The sequence below is a fragment of the Ostrinia nubilalis genome, chromosome 29 (genome assembly GCF_963855985.1).
Source record: "Ostrinia nubilalis chromosome 29, ilOstNubi1.1, whole genome shotgun sequence".
NCBI lineage: Eukaryota > Metazoa > Arthropoda > Insecta > Lepidoptera > Crambidae > Ostrinia > Ostrinia nubilalis.
This window is the reverse complement of record NC_087116.1, coordinates 4,865,901-4,882,380: the sequence shown is the minus strand read 5'-3', so window position 1 is coordinate 4,882,380 and position 16,480 is coordinate 4,865,901. Positions and strand designations below refer to the sequence as shown.

The window sequence follows — 16,480 nt, the reverse complement described above, 5'->3', positions numbered from 1 at the left end:
CATTCCCACTCTTCCCGTGGATGTAATAAATGGCGACTAAAGGGACAAACATGCGAACATCAGGCCTCCCCAACCCGTGGAATCCAAAGCTATGAATTTGAATTTAAATTTAAATCCTGACAAGGGTATACACATTTTTTTTAGGTATTAGATTCCGGTAGAGTCAGGCCCCTCTTTCCCACAGGGCCCTGTGATCGAGGAGGCCCCCGTCGGTTTTCCTAAAAGATCTTTCTCCAAATCATCCAGATGAGAAGGGCCTCCCTTGACCCTTATGTGCTCATTGCCCCTAGTAGATTAAAGACGGCCCTGGGTAGAGTAGAATAGATAGACTATAGGACCATTCCCACTCTTCCTGTGGATTTCCTAAGAATATGGGACAAACATACTAACATAGAGCTTCCCAACCCGTCTGGCCAGCGTGGGGAGTGTAAGCTAAATCCTTCTGGGAAATAGAGCACTGGGTTACCTTGAAAAGGAGGCTGACAATAGTGACTGAGTTTCTTGCGCTGCTTCTTCTCACTCAGCACTGGCCCATTTCGGTCGTCTTCCATTCCATCCATTTCTTCGTTCGTCTCGTCAGTTCGGTGTCGGCCGTTTGGTGTCAACAAAATGGTGCTCGACTCTTGAGACAAGCTAAATTACACCATATTGTTAACGACATTGAGCATACATTTTTTTAAATACCTTCGCGAAGAAAATCTTCTGTACGAAGTACTTATTATTATTCTGTGGTAGTGGTTCGAAACGGACTACTATTCCGGAGGTAGCGGGTTCGATTCCCGCACAGTACAAACATTTGTGTGCATGAACATATTTGTTTGTACTGGACTGGGTGTTTTCTATGTATAATAAGTATGTATTTACAAAAAAAAGTATTTAAGTATGTTTATATCCGTTGTCTAGTACCCATAGTACAAGCTTTGCTTAGTTTGGGACTAGAAGCGCAGTGTAAAATGTCTAAGGATAAGGATATTTATATATTTATTTATTTATTGTCCCGAAGCAGTGGTAGGGTTAATACTGGGACGTGTAAAAGTGCGTTTTAAAAGCCTATTTGCAAAAATAAATGAGTTTTATGAGTTTTTTTATAGGTCGTGATACTGAAGTAGAACGTCCACTGCTGGACAAACAAAGGCCTCCCACAAGGATTTTCACTATACTTAACTGGTCCTGTGCCGATTCTACAACATTTTTTTTTATTTTAATACTTAGGTACTTTTAGCCTGAGATTAAGTTACGACATTAAACATCTGTTATTTACAACATAATTGTATTATGAAATAATGTCGTATGTAATTGCATAATAAAATTTTCACTATCGTCCTCTGATAAACAAAATACACGTCCAAGTACTAATTAGCGCGTACTCAAGTACGTACTTAGTTAATACTAGGGTCAAATGAGTAACATTGACAACATGTTGTCTGTTTACCAGTCAGCATTGTCAATAAGTTATATTTTGTCCACGGCTACGCTTGTTTCTACTTCAGCCCGTCAAACATTCCCACCGCTGCAACTCCTGTGTAGCCAGAATCTACAGCTTGACCGCCAATAACCCAACCAGTGAAGGTCAACTAAGTCCCGGGGGAAAAATAAACTGTCATTGGGAAAGTTAAGTATTTTTTTTTTTTTTTTAATGGCAACCAAACCTCTCTGGGAGGTTTATTTCTGCCAATGTCGAGTGAAAAATAATTGACAAAGTTATCAATAGAACGTGGGTTTCAGTTCTATTGATTTTTCATGGATTCCGTGGAGTTAAGTATGCCCGTAAGCAGGTTTCGAGACGCCACCGGGTCCAAAGCGGGTTGTTCATACGACAACCCACTCGACACTCGATGCGCGCTCAAATTCGAAGTATTTCAATGTTTTTTATAATTTATCACTTCACTGCACTTTAGAACACAAAATAACACCAAATTTGTACACTAAAGTCCATTAAATAATAAATTGAAACCATTAAAACAGATCGACCATGCTTCCCGTTCAACTACCCTTATAGTTCCAAAATACTGAACTGTCCTATCGATGACATTGACAGTGGGGCGCCACCGTCAATACCGAATCGCTGGTTCCGATTTTTGCCATGTTGGAAACCATATAGTTGAACGATGGTAGCGCCCCCCTGTCATTGAGTTTGGTGGGACAGTTCAGCGTGGGTCATCTATACTTTATTTGAAATGCAAGTGTCATTTTCATAGACCTTTAGGTGCTTTAGGCCACACGACAACCGAAGATTCGCGCTAGCGATGTGTGTAGCCAAAATATTCGTTTTTTCTTCGGTGTGTTATTGCTCAGACACTGACCCAGTTATGTACTAGACCTGTAGTTAGGTATTATGTACTATACACTGTCACTTTATTCCTACACTAGCTTTTGCCCGCGGCTTCACCCGCGTGAAATTTCGTTTGTCACAGATCGTCATAAATTATAGCCAATATTATTTTATTCTGGTTATAAACAATAATACAGTAAAGTTTAATCAAAATCCGTTCAGTAGTTTTTGCGTGAAAGAGTAACAAACATCCAGACATCCAGACATGCTTACTTTCGCATTTATAATATAAGTAGGAAGTAGGATTACAGACAAAATAATATTATCATTTGCTTGCAATACTTTATCAATTGCAATCAAGCAATACTATATTGTTATGATTAACTAATTATTAGTTACTTTGTCATCTTAATTAAGATTTAATAGAAGATAATACCACGGATGTTTACTCGTGTATGTTATTTTAGTACCTACATAAATACTGATATGCAGACATTAGTTTCTATAACTTTAAAAAAAAAACGACTTTAAATGCGTGAACACAAATAATACCTATTCAACAAAAAAATAATCGTTCAAATTGGTTCATAATCGGCGGAGATATTGCGTATGAAAAAGTTCATCCCCAATTTTCCACCCTTGGGGTGAAATATTTTCTTCAAATTCGCATGAAACCACCCTTTTGATAATACCTATTCAACAAAAAAATAATCGTTCAAATTGGTTTATAATCGGCGGAGATATTGCGTATAAAAAAGTTCATCCCCAATTTTCCACCCTTGGGGGTTGTTTTTTTATTATTAAATTTAAATGGGACCACCCTTGAGGTATTACCTATACGCCGAAAAAAGATTTGTTCAAATCGGTTCATAATTGGCGGAGTTATCGCGTAACAAACATAGAAAAAAAAAACATACGGGTCGAATTGAGAACCTCCTCCTTTTCTTAAAGTCGGTTGATAAAATGAAGGTTTATAAGTTTATTCTCAATTCTCACCAAGGTTCGTTCGTTTCAGCCAAATGACGTCCACTGCTGGACAAAGGCCTCCAAGGATTTCCATAACGACCGGTCCTGCGCCGCCCGCATCCAGACACTTCCCGCGACCTTCACCAGATCGTCGGTCCACCTAGTGGGAGGCCTGCCCACGCTACGTCTTCCAGCCCGTGACCCGTGGTCGCCACTCGAAAACTTTTCTGCCCCAACGGCCATCATCTCTACGAGCTATGTGCCCCGCCCACTGCCTTGATTTCCACCACCAAGGTACTTGAATTTTAAGACTTCTTATCTTCTTATTCGTTACGCTCTTGGCAGAGCGGTCGTGGTCACGTTGAGGCGTTGTTCACATCGGTTGTAGAGGCGGATACAACTCTCCGCACGATCTCCCACCATCTTTCTCTATTGGCAGACTGTCTGGTGCATCCCACATACGCCGTCTCCCACTGCTGATTTAACTTGTTCGGTCCAGCGCATTGGTGACCTGCCACGCGATCGGGTTCCATTGACTTTTCCTTGGACGACCAGTCGTTCTATGGAGTTGTCAAAAAGCTGACAACCCAACCTTATTCCAATAACAAAGACGACGTGTTGCGAACTTTTTGGCTACTTTGGGTGTCACGAACTATTTAAACTGTTCAACATTCGTCGTATAACTTTTTATTAGGTGATAGAATAAAATAGTCTTTAGCAAATTAAGATGGACTTACAAGAACATAAATTGAAAACTTGTTCTCAAAACTTATAACATTTTGGCATAGTTTTAGCTGTGCCCTCAGGCTGTGCCTTGATAATAAAAAAAGTCGACGAAACAAAGGACTACATATCGTACCTACCATTTCACCTAAGCAATGTTTCCGGAAAACGCAGCGTGGGACGTCCACCCATAAGGTGGACCGACGACCTAATAAAGGTATCAGGAAGGCGCTGGATGCAGGCCGCTACCAACCGGGCGATGTGGAAGTCATTGGGGGAGGCCTATGTATGATGATAATGAATGGTTCCGAAGTGAAATAAACACACAATTCTACTTTATCTACCCGGATGATATCACCCAAGTGAACAAGGTAGAAAATTTTCTTGCACCGCCTTACTCTCTCTGCATGACCCGTGGTTGACTGGCAGAGAATGCCATCCGGCATTAAGTCCGCCACAGTGCATTGTATTTATGTGCAGAAGTTTAAATAAATAAAACGATCGTCAGTACAGAAACTTGCTCAGGGATGTTAAGGATATCCGTAACCGTAACCGAAACTTTCGGATATCCGACACCGTAACCGTAACCGATTCAAAAGTTTCGGATAGTTTCGGATGTAGGCCGTTTAAATTGTTTTTTGTATAGCATTATATGTAAAGGCATAACAGTCTGATTACCTTTTTATTGCCATCAAGTATCAATTTGTATTTTTTTATTACTTTTTATTCGATGTAAAGTGTGCGACCATGAATGAACCGTGTTGGACAATTATTGCAAATTGTATTCGAAAGCACAGATATCCGTAACCATAACCGAAACTTTCTGATATCCAAAATAAAAAAATATCCGTAACCGTATCCATAACCGAAACTATATATCCATAACATCCCAACTGCTATTCCAATAAACCATACACTTGCCCTTGGTATATCGACAGCTAAGCCACTAGCGCAAAGCTGTCTTGCAAAAATTGTCTCTCCGTGGCAAACGTTGTCAGGTATCACCATCTGAAACACAAAATTTTAATTAGATAACACACTAGATAATTTTGCCTCTTGATATATTTTCCAGAAAATTTCAAGTTATCGCGAGTAAAGTGAGCACAGCGCCATCTTTGTATTTTATAAAGAATCACACCCTGCTGACTGAAATACGAAACCACCCCCCACAGATATGGATTAGAGCCACCCCCTGTCGTAACTTGTTTTCCCTGTTAGCTAGTGCTGCCATCTGTTGTTTATGTGACAATATTTCTCATGTTATAGCGGGCATTTCAAATAGCATCGAATCTCTATAGTCTGGTCAGTGAGCACGTAGAATTTTGTCCAATGACCCCAAGCTACCCATCCTTATCGCTCGCGCGTAATTGTTGCTATCGCGCTCGCACACTCACTGCGGGTGCCAGTCACACAGTCGCGACAGCAATATAATTACGCGCGAGCGATAAGGATGGGTAGCTAGGAGTCATTGGGCAAAATTCTACGTGCTCACGGACCGGGCTTTAGCCGTGTGGTCCCAGCAGAGTAAAATAGAAACTATTCCCGTGGATATCGTAAGAGCCTAGGGGATTAAAGGACAATGCGAACATCAGGCCTCCCCAACCCGTCTGGCCAGCGTGGGGTGTGTAAGCCAAATCCTCTGGTAAATTATATCCTTCAGTGGACACTAAACGACCTGTGGGCGTAGTGTGTTTACATCAAACGTCCTCACTAGTGAGCGGGTTAAATAATGTATGAAAATGTTAGTTCTTGAAAGTTTCCGCTAGGGGCGCTGTACAATCCGTCACACATTTAATTTCCATTTTTTTTACGCTCACTAGTGACGACGTTTGACGTAAACACACTAAGCCCTCTGCTAAGGCTAGCACGAAAAACTTTCGAGTTCGAATCGTTTGCGTATTCGACAAAATTCGATACTCAATCTTGAATTAAACGATAACGTGACAATTTTGATTCTCAAAATAAGTTTCGTGCAACCATTTCTCATACTAAGTTCACTTTACGACACGTTCACAAGGGCGCTGTTGTAGTTTTCGTATTAAATCTTTTGATAGCGATTCGAATACGCAAACGATTTGAACTCGAAAGTTTTTCGTGCTAGCCTACGTGCTAGTAGGTACTGATTATGATAAATAGGTAATATAATGAAATAAAAATACTACTTTCACGCACTCTAAACTTCTAAACCCTTCCTTGACTAAAAAGAAAATCTATTGATGTTAATATTCGCTTCAGGGTTCAAAAATAAAATTCAATTTATAAACGAATGTTATATTGCCTCAAAACCATATCAATAATCAATCAACTGTTAATATATTTTTGGAATAATTAAGTATTAACATAACTACAAGAGACGTGCTAAAATCGGTGCAGTCCTGTTGTCCCCCCTGCTTGGCCCCCCTAGGGGAGCCAACAGGATTTCGAAATCCTGTTGTCCCCCCTGGCTAGGGGAGACAACAGGACTAGATTTTTAATCAATGATTTGAGGACTGTTGTCCCCCCTGGCAAAAATTATTTAAAAGCCATAAAATTTTATAACATTTAAGAAGGACTGGAGTACCTGAATGAATGCCAAATTGCCAAACTGAATACCTAAACGTATGTCAAATAATAATTAACATTTGGATAACGAAAAAAATATAAGTTCTTGGTACCGGTACTATTTCAGACTATTTCAAAATCTGCTTTACTTGCTTTTGACAGAATCGTTATGAATTATCCCTACTAAATAATATTATAAATGCGAAAGTAACTTTATCTTTTTTTATAAATAAATATAAACATATAGCGGACAAAGCCGTAGGCAAAAGCTAAGTATCTCTATTATGCTATTCTCATGTATAAAAAATATTATCTAGGTACTGTAAAGTTTATCAAGTGTAAGTAAAAATCCGTTTAGTAGTTTTTACGTGAAAGAGTATCAAACATCCATACTCACAAAGTTCCGCATTTACTTACAACATTAAATTTAGTAGGTAGGATGCTAAAACTGATTAATTTTAAATCTATACTTATTATTTTGTATTTGTATAAAGCTGAAGAGTTTGTTTGTTTACTTGAACGCGCTAAACTCAGGAACTATCGGTACGATTTGAAAAATTCTTTCAGTGTTAGATAGCCCATTTATTGAGGAACGCTATAGGCTATATACTATCACGCTACGAGTAATAGGTGCAGAGCAAAAATGAAAAATGTTGCGAAAACGGGTTTTAATGCATACGAAGTCGCGGGCACAGCTAGTTAAATAATATTCAACAAATTACTTGCTCAGTGACAGTGATTCAACTAGCAGCCGCCCGCGATTTCGTCATATTATTTTCAATCCTTTAATAAATAAATTCCGTTCTTAGTGGATATCTACACCCTATAAGGAAACCTACCTGCCAAATTTCAAGTTTGTAAGTGTTAGTTAATACCGGCCGGCACCAATATCTATCAAAATTGTAATTAGCTATTACCTTGACAAACTAAGACAAACGTTTAGGTATTCAGTTTGGCAATTTGGCATTCAGTCAAATACTTCAGTTTTTCATAAATTATGCTATAAAAATTTATGGCTTTTAAATAATTTTTGCCAGGGGGGACAACAGTCCTCAAATCATTGATTAAAAATCTAGTCCTGTTGTCTCCCCTAGCCAGGGGGGACAACAGGATTTCGAAATCCTGTTGGCTCCCCTAGGGGGGCCAAGCAGGGGGGACAACAGGACTGCACCCTAAAATCAACCGTATACATGTGCTATAGATGCCATTATACAATGATACTTAGTTTGTCCATAGATTAAGTATCTATGGTTTGTTTATTTTTTTCTTTCCATATTGCACCTACTTTATTTTTGTTGGGAAACAAAATATTAATGTATAAAAAGCTCCATGGGTACTAATATAAATCACTGGCAAGAAATAAAAAAGAGATTGAACTTAGTCACAATTATTATAACTTTTTGAAGATCTATGCATTGTTAAAAAAAAGTTTTCGAATAAAATATCCAACTTTTTTAAACTTATGTATTCGCAACTTAAGTACTACATGCTAATATTTGGATATTATAATTATCACTATAAAATCACTGAAGTTTCCCCATTTGAAAAACGTTTTCTATCACTCAAATAATATTGTCGAAAAATATCCATGCCCCTTGTTTTCTTAACAGGCGTTTTTGAAGGTAATTTCTTATAAATCCAATAAAAAAATCTCCTTAAAACGACAAAATTAACATGCGTCAGAGGAAAAATATTTTAATTGTATTATTGGATATTGCACAGTATAAAAGCGAGGTAACATTTGCGGTATTTAGATCTCAAAAATTCAAGCAACTTTAGTATACATACAGACGATTCAACAATAAATAGTTTCACAATAATAAATAAGCACTACTGTACTACTAAAGTTGCAAAAACCAGTAAGATTTAAACTGTATAAAAAACTTTTTGAATTATTACAAACGTCAATTACAAAATTTGACTTTTTACTTTTTTTGTGATACAGCAATGGAATAGTCCAATTCTGCCTATGATGTTTACAAAATTTGACTTTTTACTTTTTTTGTGACAGCAATGGAATCAACTGACTCTGCCTATGATATTGCCGAAAATGATGGCCGCACACATGATAACGCCGATGCCTGTTAGAATTTGGTTGGGTTCGAAGGATATTTTCTTTTCTTCGACCTCCCTTTCTTTTTCCGCGTCGTCCAGGTCTTGGTGGACTACGGATAATGCTTTGGCTATTTCCGCGTCGGATTTTGCGCTGACTTGCGACGCGGCCAGCACTAATTTCTTGAGGTCCCGCAGTTGGTTATCTATGACGTGTTCTTGGTGTGTAATGTGATCTGGAATAGAGAAGATAAAATTGTATAAAAATATATTACGACCGACGACATCGTAAAGGTAGCAGGGAAGCGCTGGACGCAGGCCGCTACCAATCGATCAACGTGGAAAGCATTAGGGGAGGCCTATGTTCAGCAGTGGACGTCCTATGACTGAAATGATGATGATGATGATGATATTACATACTAATAAAGTAACATTTTCGCGCTAACTAAGTACAACTGTATGAGTGTTGGTCTATACCAAAACAGTCATAGGACTTGAGATATTTTTGCTGCATTTTTTTAAATACAACTGATTTTTTTTCTCTGGACAGCTTACCTATAAGCGACGTCTGCTTGTTGACTAGATGGTCGATGTTCTCCTGCATCAGTCTCAGATTCTGTGCTAGTTGTTCCTGAAACAATTTGGTATTCACTTTAGTAATTTTTAAAGTATTTTTTTGACATATTGGGGGTACTTTCGTGTTATAAATTAGGCAGTTCAGCAGTTGAACACATATTCTCTAAAAGGACACACATTTTTCAAGCCAATTAACTATTTGTACAGTTTACTTTTTAGATTTAAATAATAGTCTATTATTTTAATTTGAAGATGATCACTAACCTGCCGATGATCACTGACCTGGTAAGCGAACTCAGTCAGTCTTCTAGGCATCAGCGATATCAGACTTCTAGCCCTGTGTAAAGACGGGGCTTCTGCTGTGGAGACTAAAAATTACCTGCTGATGATCACTGACCTGGTAAGCGAACTCAGTCTTCATAGCGTTAGCGATATCAGTCTCAAGGCCCTGTGTAAAGACGGTTGGGCTCCTGTTGTGGAGATTAATTGACCTGATGATGACCAGTGACCATCTGATGATCACTAACCTGGTAAGCGAACTCAGTCAGTCTTCATGGCATCAGCGATATCAGACTTTTAGCCCTGTGTAAAGACGGTTGGGCTCCTGTTGTGGAGATTAACTGACCAGCCCCCCTAGACAAAACGCACTTTTTGATCGAATCGAAAATCGAATCCGTCAAAACTCCATACAAAAAAGGGGCTTTTCGACCACTTTTCGACTGGTTTGCGATTATAATTTGCACTTTGTCTAGACCCACTGATGATGACCAGTGACCATCTGATGATCAGTAACCTGGTAAGCGAACTCAGTCAGTCTTTATGGCATCAGCGATATCAGACTTTTAGCCCTGTGTAAAGACGGTTGGGCTCCTGCTGTGGAGACTAAATGACCTGCTGATGATCACTAACCTGCTGAAGGTCACTGACCTGGTAAGCGAACTCAGTCTCCATGGCGTCAGCGATATCAGACTCTTAGCCCTGTGTAAAGAGGATTGGGCTCCTGCCCTGCTGTGGAGATTAACTGACCTGTCGATGATCAGTAACCTGCTGACCACTGACCTGGTAAGCGAACTCAGTCTTCATAGCGTCAGCGATATCTGACTTATTGGCGGTGCCTCCCCCGGCGATGGTGTACAACACGCTCGCACTCCTGGCCATCTGCTGTTCCATCATATCCCGGAACTCCGCCATCTTTAGACGGTTGTTGATGGTGGAGCCGGCGATGCCGAGTACTGTGCCTTTGGTGGACGAAACAATAAGTGAGAAAGTAGTAAAAATTTTCATCTGTACCAAATAATACATCAAAGCAGACGGCTGCACCAAAATGCTAATCAATGCATGCTCAGTCTTTAATATAATCTTAAATCTTTGACCTATTTTTTTTTAAATTTTATTTGCTACTAGTTTCTGTAGTTATGAGTCATTTTACATTTTCGTGCGAATTTCTAAGATTTAGGAAGCCTGAATTACTATCTTAAGTAACACCCAGAGATTATTTAATAACTGCGAATGATAGGCCAATCCTTGGTGTTGATCATTAATGAAGCGAATTTACAAACTTGACCTTCACTGGTTGGGTTATTGGCGGTCAAGCTGTTGATCCTGGCTACACAGGAGTTGCAGTGGTAGTCGCGGAAGTCTAAGGCTACGGCCGGATACTCGCGACACCCCCACTCGGGCGATGACGGAACGCCGCGGAGGTTTTAGTGGGTATACCGTATACCCCGTCCTTTTCAGGACGGAGCAGCGCCATTTTTCAGGACATAGTCCCACACACCACTCTGTCCCCCGGCAGTGGTGACGGTGCGCAAAGCATTTCCTCCGCGACAAAAAAAAAGGAGTTGCAGCGGTGGGAACGAGAGGTGGGAATAATCCCGTGTGGTGGAGACTAAATGACCTGAATGAATGAATGATGATAACTCACCAAATATAGACGCGACGATGTACCAGTACTTGTTCCTTTCAGCGTGAGCTCTTTCTCTCTCGTGTCCCAGCTTGACAGCTGCCGACATGGTCGCGAATAACTCGCGCTCTTCCCGCTCCGCGTCAGAAAATAACGCTCGGAGCGCCCGCTCTTGGAGGATTAGCTAGGGGCAAAGAATTCGTGTCGAGGAGTCAAGTGACTTTTACCTTAGATTAAACACTTAAGGCCCAGAACAAACGGTGCAACGAAACTGCAACGAAACTGCAACTTTGTGATGATTCTGATGAATGAAACTGAAACTGAAAGTTTCAAACTGGTCGCGTCATGTGTGGTCTCTCATCGGACGCTATGGCAGAAACTTAGATGCAACTCAAAAATAACTAGCAGTTGCAGTTTCGTTGCAGTTGCGTTTCACCGTCTGTTCTGGGCCTAAGAGAACTGCTCAAAGTCAAAGCTTATATTCAGTAGTTACTTGGGCCCTTTCCAGCCGGGCTAGGATGTGCGCCTTGATATACTTTATCGACGTGGCGTGATAACCGCTTATCGCGGCACGCATCCTAGTCCTACAGGGCGCTTAGCCGCTTATACACGTCCCAAATATAGCTTGCCTTACCACCACTTCGGAACAACATATTATTATCGGCTGGTGCAGAAAAGAAGTGGCCATAAAATTCATGTGAAAAATGGCGACATCGTGATTTCCCAAAACCCGAATCATTGCCATCCAAAAAATAAGATAATGGCGATCACACTACACACACAAGCGTTTCCAAGCGCAAAAAAAAATACACCACCGCGGGAAGTCTCCTCAATATGCAGTCCGTTTCATCTACTCGGACGCGCCCCAGCAATGTGTGGTCTCGGTCGCGCGGGGTGCGGGGAGTGTGGTCCGAGCAATCAGTAGTGTGCGTGTGCACTCATGGATCATTTAGCGCGTACCGATAACACTAAAACATTAGCGGAAGAATGGTGAGGCGCGTCTTTGTGAATGAAACGGTCTATACCTGTAGGTAGATGTTTTTTTTAAAGTAAAGTAAGGTCCAGGACAGACGGTGAAATGCAACTGCAACGAAACTGCAACTTTCTGATGATTCTGATGAATGAAACTGAAACTTTCAATCTGGTCGCGTCATGATTGTGTGGTCTCTTAACGGACGCTATGGTAGAAACTTAGATGCAACTCAGAAGTAACTAGCAGTTGCAGTTTCATTGCAGTTGCGTTTCACCGTCTGTTCTGGGCCTAAGTAATAAAGTCTTTATTGTGTATGAACAAAGGTTACAAGTTTTTCACTTACCTTATGCTCCTCAGTGCACAGCTGAAGATACTTGTCGTCTCCCTTCATGGTATTTTGTATCTCGGAGTGGAGTTCCTTCAAACGCGCCTCCACGTCCGACACCTGCCTGCCGAGCTCGCGCCGCCGCTCTTGCGCCACCATAAACCGCTCCTGGAATGGAGGACACAATCGTCGTCATCGGGTCACGATATCCCGAGGCACACGATGTCCTAAGTCACGCGATGTCCTAAGTCAGACGATGTTCTAAGTCACACGATGTCCTAAATTACACGATGTCCTAAGACAGTTACACGCTATGATCTAAGTCACAAAATGTCCAAAGCCACACGATGTCCTATGTCACACTATAAGACACACAATGTCCTACTAAGTCACACGATGCCCTAACACAACACAATGTCCTAAGCCACACGATGTCCTAAGTCACACGATGTCCTAAGTCACACAATAACCTAAGCCACACGATGTCCTAAGGTCACACGAATTTACACTATGTCCTAAGTCAGACGATGTCGTAAGTCACACGATGTCCCATGTCACACGGTCCTAAGTCACGCAATGTCTTAAGTAAGTCACACAATGTGCTAGTCATAAAATGTCCTAAGCCACACAGTGTCCTAAGTCAGCGACGAGCATGATGCGACGCTTTTCGACGCGAAACGACACAATAAAGCCGTATACAGGACGAAGGAATTTGGCCTACATACTCGCTAAATAGCTTTGGCAGGAATCTGCCAAGGTACTATTTTAAACACTTGAAAAAGGCTAGCAAATTGTTTCTTGAACTGCTTAGGCCCACTCATTGTCCTGATAAATTAATATTTCCCCTTTTATGAAGGGAGAATCAGTAGATTTACTGATATTTCTGATGCTATCATTATCTTAATCTCATCAGCTCAATCCTATCTTACTAATATTATAAATGTGAAAGTTTGGATGTCTGGATGGATGTTTGTTACTCTTTCACGCAAAAACTACTGAACGGATTTTGAAGAAACTTTACAGTATTATTTTTTATAACCCAGAATAACATACAGGTGGAATTTTGTAATGCCACCTGGAGGGAAAGTACTCTTAATACTGCAGATAGAAAATTTTACTGAAAGAAAACATTCCTTTATTTTTGAAAAGAATGAGAACTGCATTCATAGATTTTCGAAAATTCACTACCATACCATACAATTTTCTGTACATAATTAAAATAATTTAAGATTTTATGATGGATGGTAGCGGGAAGGCGCTGGATGCAGGCCGCTACCAACCGTGCGATGTGGAAGTCATTGGGGGAGGCCTATGTTCAGCAGTGGACGTCCTGTGGCTGAAATGATGATGATGAAGATTTTATGAATTTCCTTTCATTTGATTTATCAAGTTTGTTAGAGAGATTTCATCCTTATACTTGACCCTAACGATCGATGCAATAAAAATACAGGGTGTAATTTTTAACAGATTTTAGTTGGTTTGATTCCCGGGTGTGGCAAGCAAATTTTTGGAAATATTTGAATGCAGTTCTATTTATTTTCAAAAATAAAGGAATGTTTTCTTTGAGAATTTTTTTCTATCTACAATATTAAGAGTACTTTCCCTCCAGGTGGCATTACAAAATTCCACCCTATATAGGCTATAATTTATGAAGATCTGTGACAAACTAAATTTCACGCAGGTGAAGCCGTGGGCAAAAGCTAGTTTATTATAAAGTCAGCTGTGAGAGATGCATGCAATAAAGAATTTGCATTGGTAATGATAAATGTGTGTCCCAGACAGTATTGGTATTTGCTAAGCAAATGATGTAACAATCTTAGAAAAAAAGAGATAAGTAGTGGAAGTGTTATCAAGATCAAGATCATTTTGTGCTAGACTTAAGACAAACAAATTGATGCTGATATCAAAATGTTCTTCTTTTGTTTATAATTAAATCTGGGATTAATATTTTGATTTTTAGCCCTATTCAATAATAAGAATGAGTTAAAAATTATTTTTTTTTTTACATTTTTGGCTGTTTACCATGTTCAGTAGAGATGAACCAATGAAATTTAAATTATCAGATTCTTATAACTTCAGATAATAATGTAATGATGCAAATAAATAGGTACCTATCTCTTAAAAAATCATGATAACCTTTAGTCCCTGACTTTGATAATACAACATTCTGCTAAAATTTAAAATCTGTCTACTTATACCTAGTTCAATGGAAGATTTTAAGTCAGCTCAACATAAGTTAATGATCTCTCACACCACAATATAAACAAAGAAAGGAAGGAAACTAGAGCAAATCTAAAATTATCCAAGCATGATATAAACAGTTCTAAAAATTCTACAGCACGTTTCCTCTCAACAATGTACAAACTTTTTTGCATAGACAACATACACATCTCATATAGCGACCTTGAAACTACTATAAAGTCATAAATGGACTTACTTGTGCTTCTACGACTGTGTTTTGAATGGCCATGATCTCCTCAACCCCCGTGAACTTTTCATAGCGGGACACCAACTCCTGGACTCTTCTAGAGATCGTCTCATGTTTGAATCGCTCTGCGATGTCACTGACTCTCTTGGCAGGGGCATACTTGGTCAGCATCTGATCAACCTTCTCCCTGCCGGTGGTGGTCAGCTGCGGCAAATGTACCTTGTCTTTCAGCCTTTGAGCGATCTGACGGAGGCGGTCGGCCATGATTTCATGTTAAATTTGTGCCCCAATTTTAGCTAATGTTTTATTTGCATTTTAAATCCCGGAATGATATCATTCCGAGTGAAACGAGACTTTTTTGAGTGACAGTGACAGGAGGAGATCAGATGATTGACAGCGATTTGAAGATGCGTCAGTTTGACGTTAGTTTTTTTTATTTTTCCCACGAAATATGGAAAACGTGATTTAAGTCACTGTATAGGTCGCGCAGCAAGAGTTGAGACTTGACGCGATCAATATTTTGTTTGTATCTTAAGTTTGTTTTACTGAGCGCCACAGTCACTGGACGCGTTGCGTATTTTGAATTCAATTGTTGCGTATTCTGAGTACGGTGTTCGCCACAACTTTCATTTTGCGACTATAACAGTCTCTAAATGGAAAATCATTATTTTAGAAAGTTATATTATGTAATGTAGCCCGTGTAGGCTACACAACACTACGCTCATAAAAATATAAATCCGGCACTGCTCACACTAATTTTTTAATGATTGAATACTTTTCTTGTCAGTCCGATTACGCAAGACGTCAGCGACCAACGTACACAGTTTCTCCATCTACGGTACACAGATACAAATCTTTGCTTGTGTTCTCGAGGCCAAAGAATACTAGAGATGAAACGGATAGTTGTTTGGCCGGATACCGGATACCGGATATCCGGCCAGCTGCTAGGCCGGATAGCCGGATATCCGGCGGCCGGATAGTTGGCCCATTGTCTCGTTGCATGTCGTCACGAGTATAGTGCCGCACAGGTGCTTCGAACGCGATCAGTGGGTCTATTAGTAGAATAGACTAGTCACACTTTTGAAAAATCGAATCCATCCGAATAGAATGTCAGATTTTGCCACTTGTGTAGGGGGCAGATCAATTCAATTTCGGCTGCAATCGTGAGTGTGTAATTGAATAGCGAAAATTTAACTAGTTGCATCATGTCATCAGACCATCAGTGAAAAAAAAATCGCCTATTTTATTTGGCAATATTTCGACATTAACAGATATTTACTATTTATCTATGTATGTATTCGTCATTAGAGTGAATAGCCCAGAAAAATAAATTAGTTTTGAAAGGCCTTAAGAGCGTTTACGCCGTTCGCGCCGCCGGCGCAAAAACAGTACTTTTTCAACCCGTTACAATCATTAACCAGTTACATTACAAATATGTTATAGGCATAAATAGTTAGGCAATTTCGTCGTCTAAATAGTTAGTTGAGAAAATATTTCGATTAGTATAGTATTTAAGAATTCTATCAAGATAAGTCCACACAGGTTTTCAAATTTCCACTTTAGCGTCAGTTTACAAGCTGAAATTTTTATAAAAATACTGTGAAAACGATATAACAAACATTTATATCCTATAGCATAGGTCCTTAGGCAAATAGTTAGTTGAGAAAATTCTTAGGTTTAAGCATTTTACAATAAGAAATCACAAATTCAAAGAACGTGAA

The 16,480-nt window shown here is 39.7% G+C and overlaps 1 protein-coding gene across 2 annotated transcripts; it reads right to left on the bottom strand.

Moving 5' to 3' along the window:
* Positions 1 to 6,216: 6,216 nt before the first annotated feature.
* On the bottom strand, positions 6,217 to 15,143 carry LOC135085752 (mitochondrial potassium channel-like). 2 transcript variants are annotated; one of them, XM_063980551.1, is made up of 6 exons: positions 14,769 to 15,143; positions 12,350 to 12,499; positions 11,055 to 11,217; positions 10,157 to 10,368; positions 9,110 to 9,185; positions 6,217 to 8,790 (listed from the first exon to the last, which is right to left on the bottom strand). In XM_063980551.1, the coding sequence occupies exons 1-6, from the start codon at positions 15,021 to 15,023 to the stop codon at positions 8,522 to 8,524; spliced, it is 1,125 nt and encodes a 374-aa protein (XP_063836621.1). In that variant the 5' UTR covers positions 15,024 to 15,143; the 3' UTR covers positions 6,217 to 8,521. The 2 variants fall into 2 exon arrangements, with proteins under 2 accessions (XP_063836621.1, XP_063836622.1); XM_063980552.1 differs by having other exon boundaries at positions 10,190 to 10,368; positions 14,769 to 15,142.
* Between the last annotated feature and the right edge of the window lie 1,337 nt (positions 15,144 to 16,480).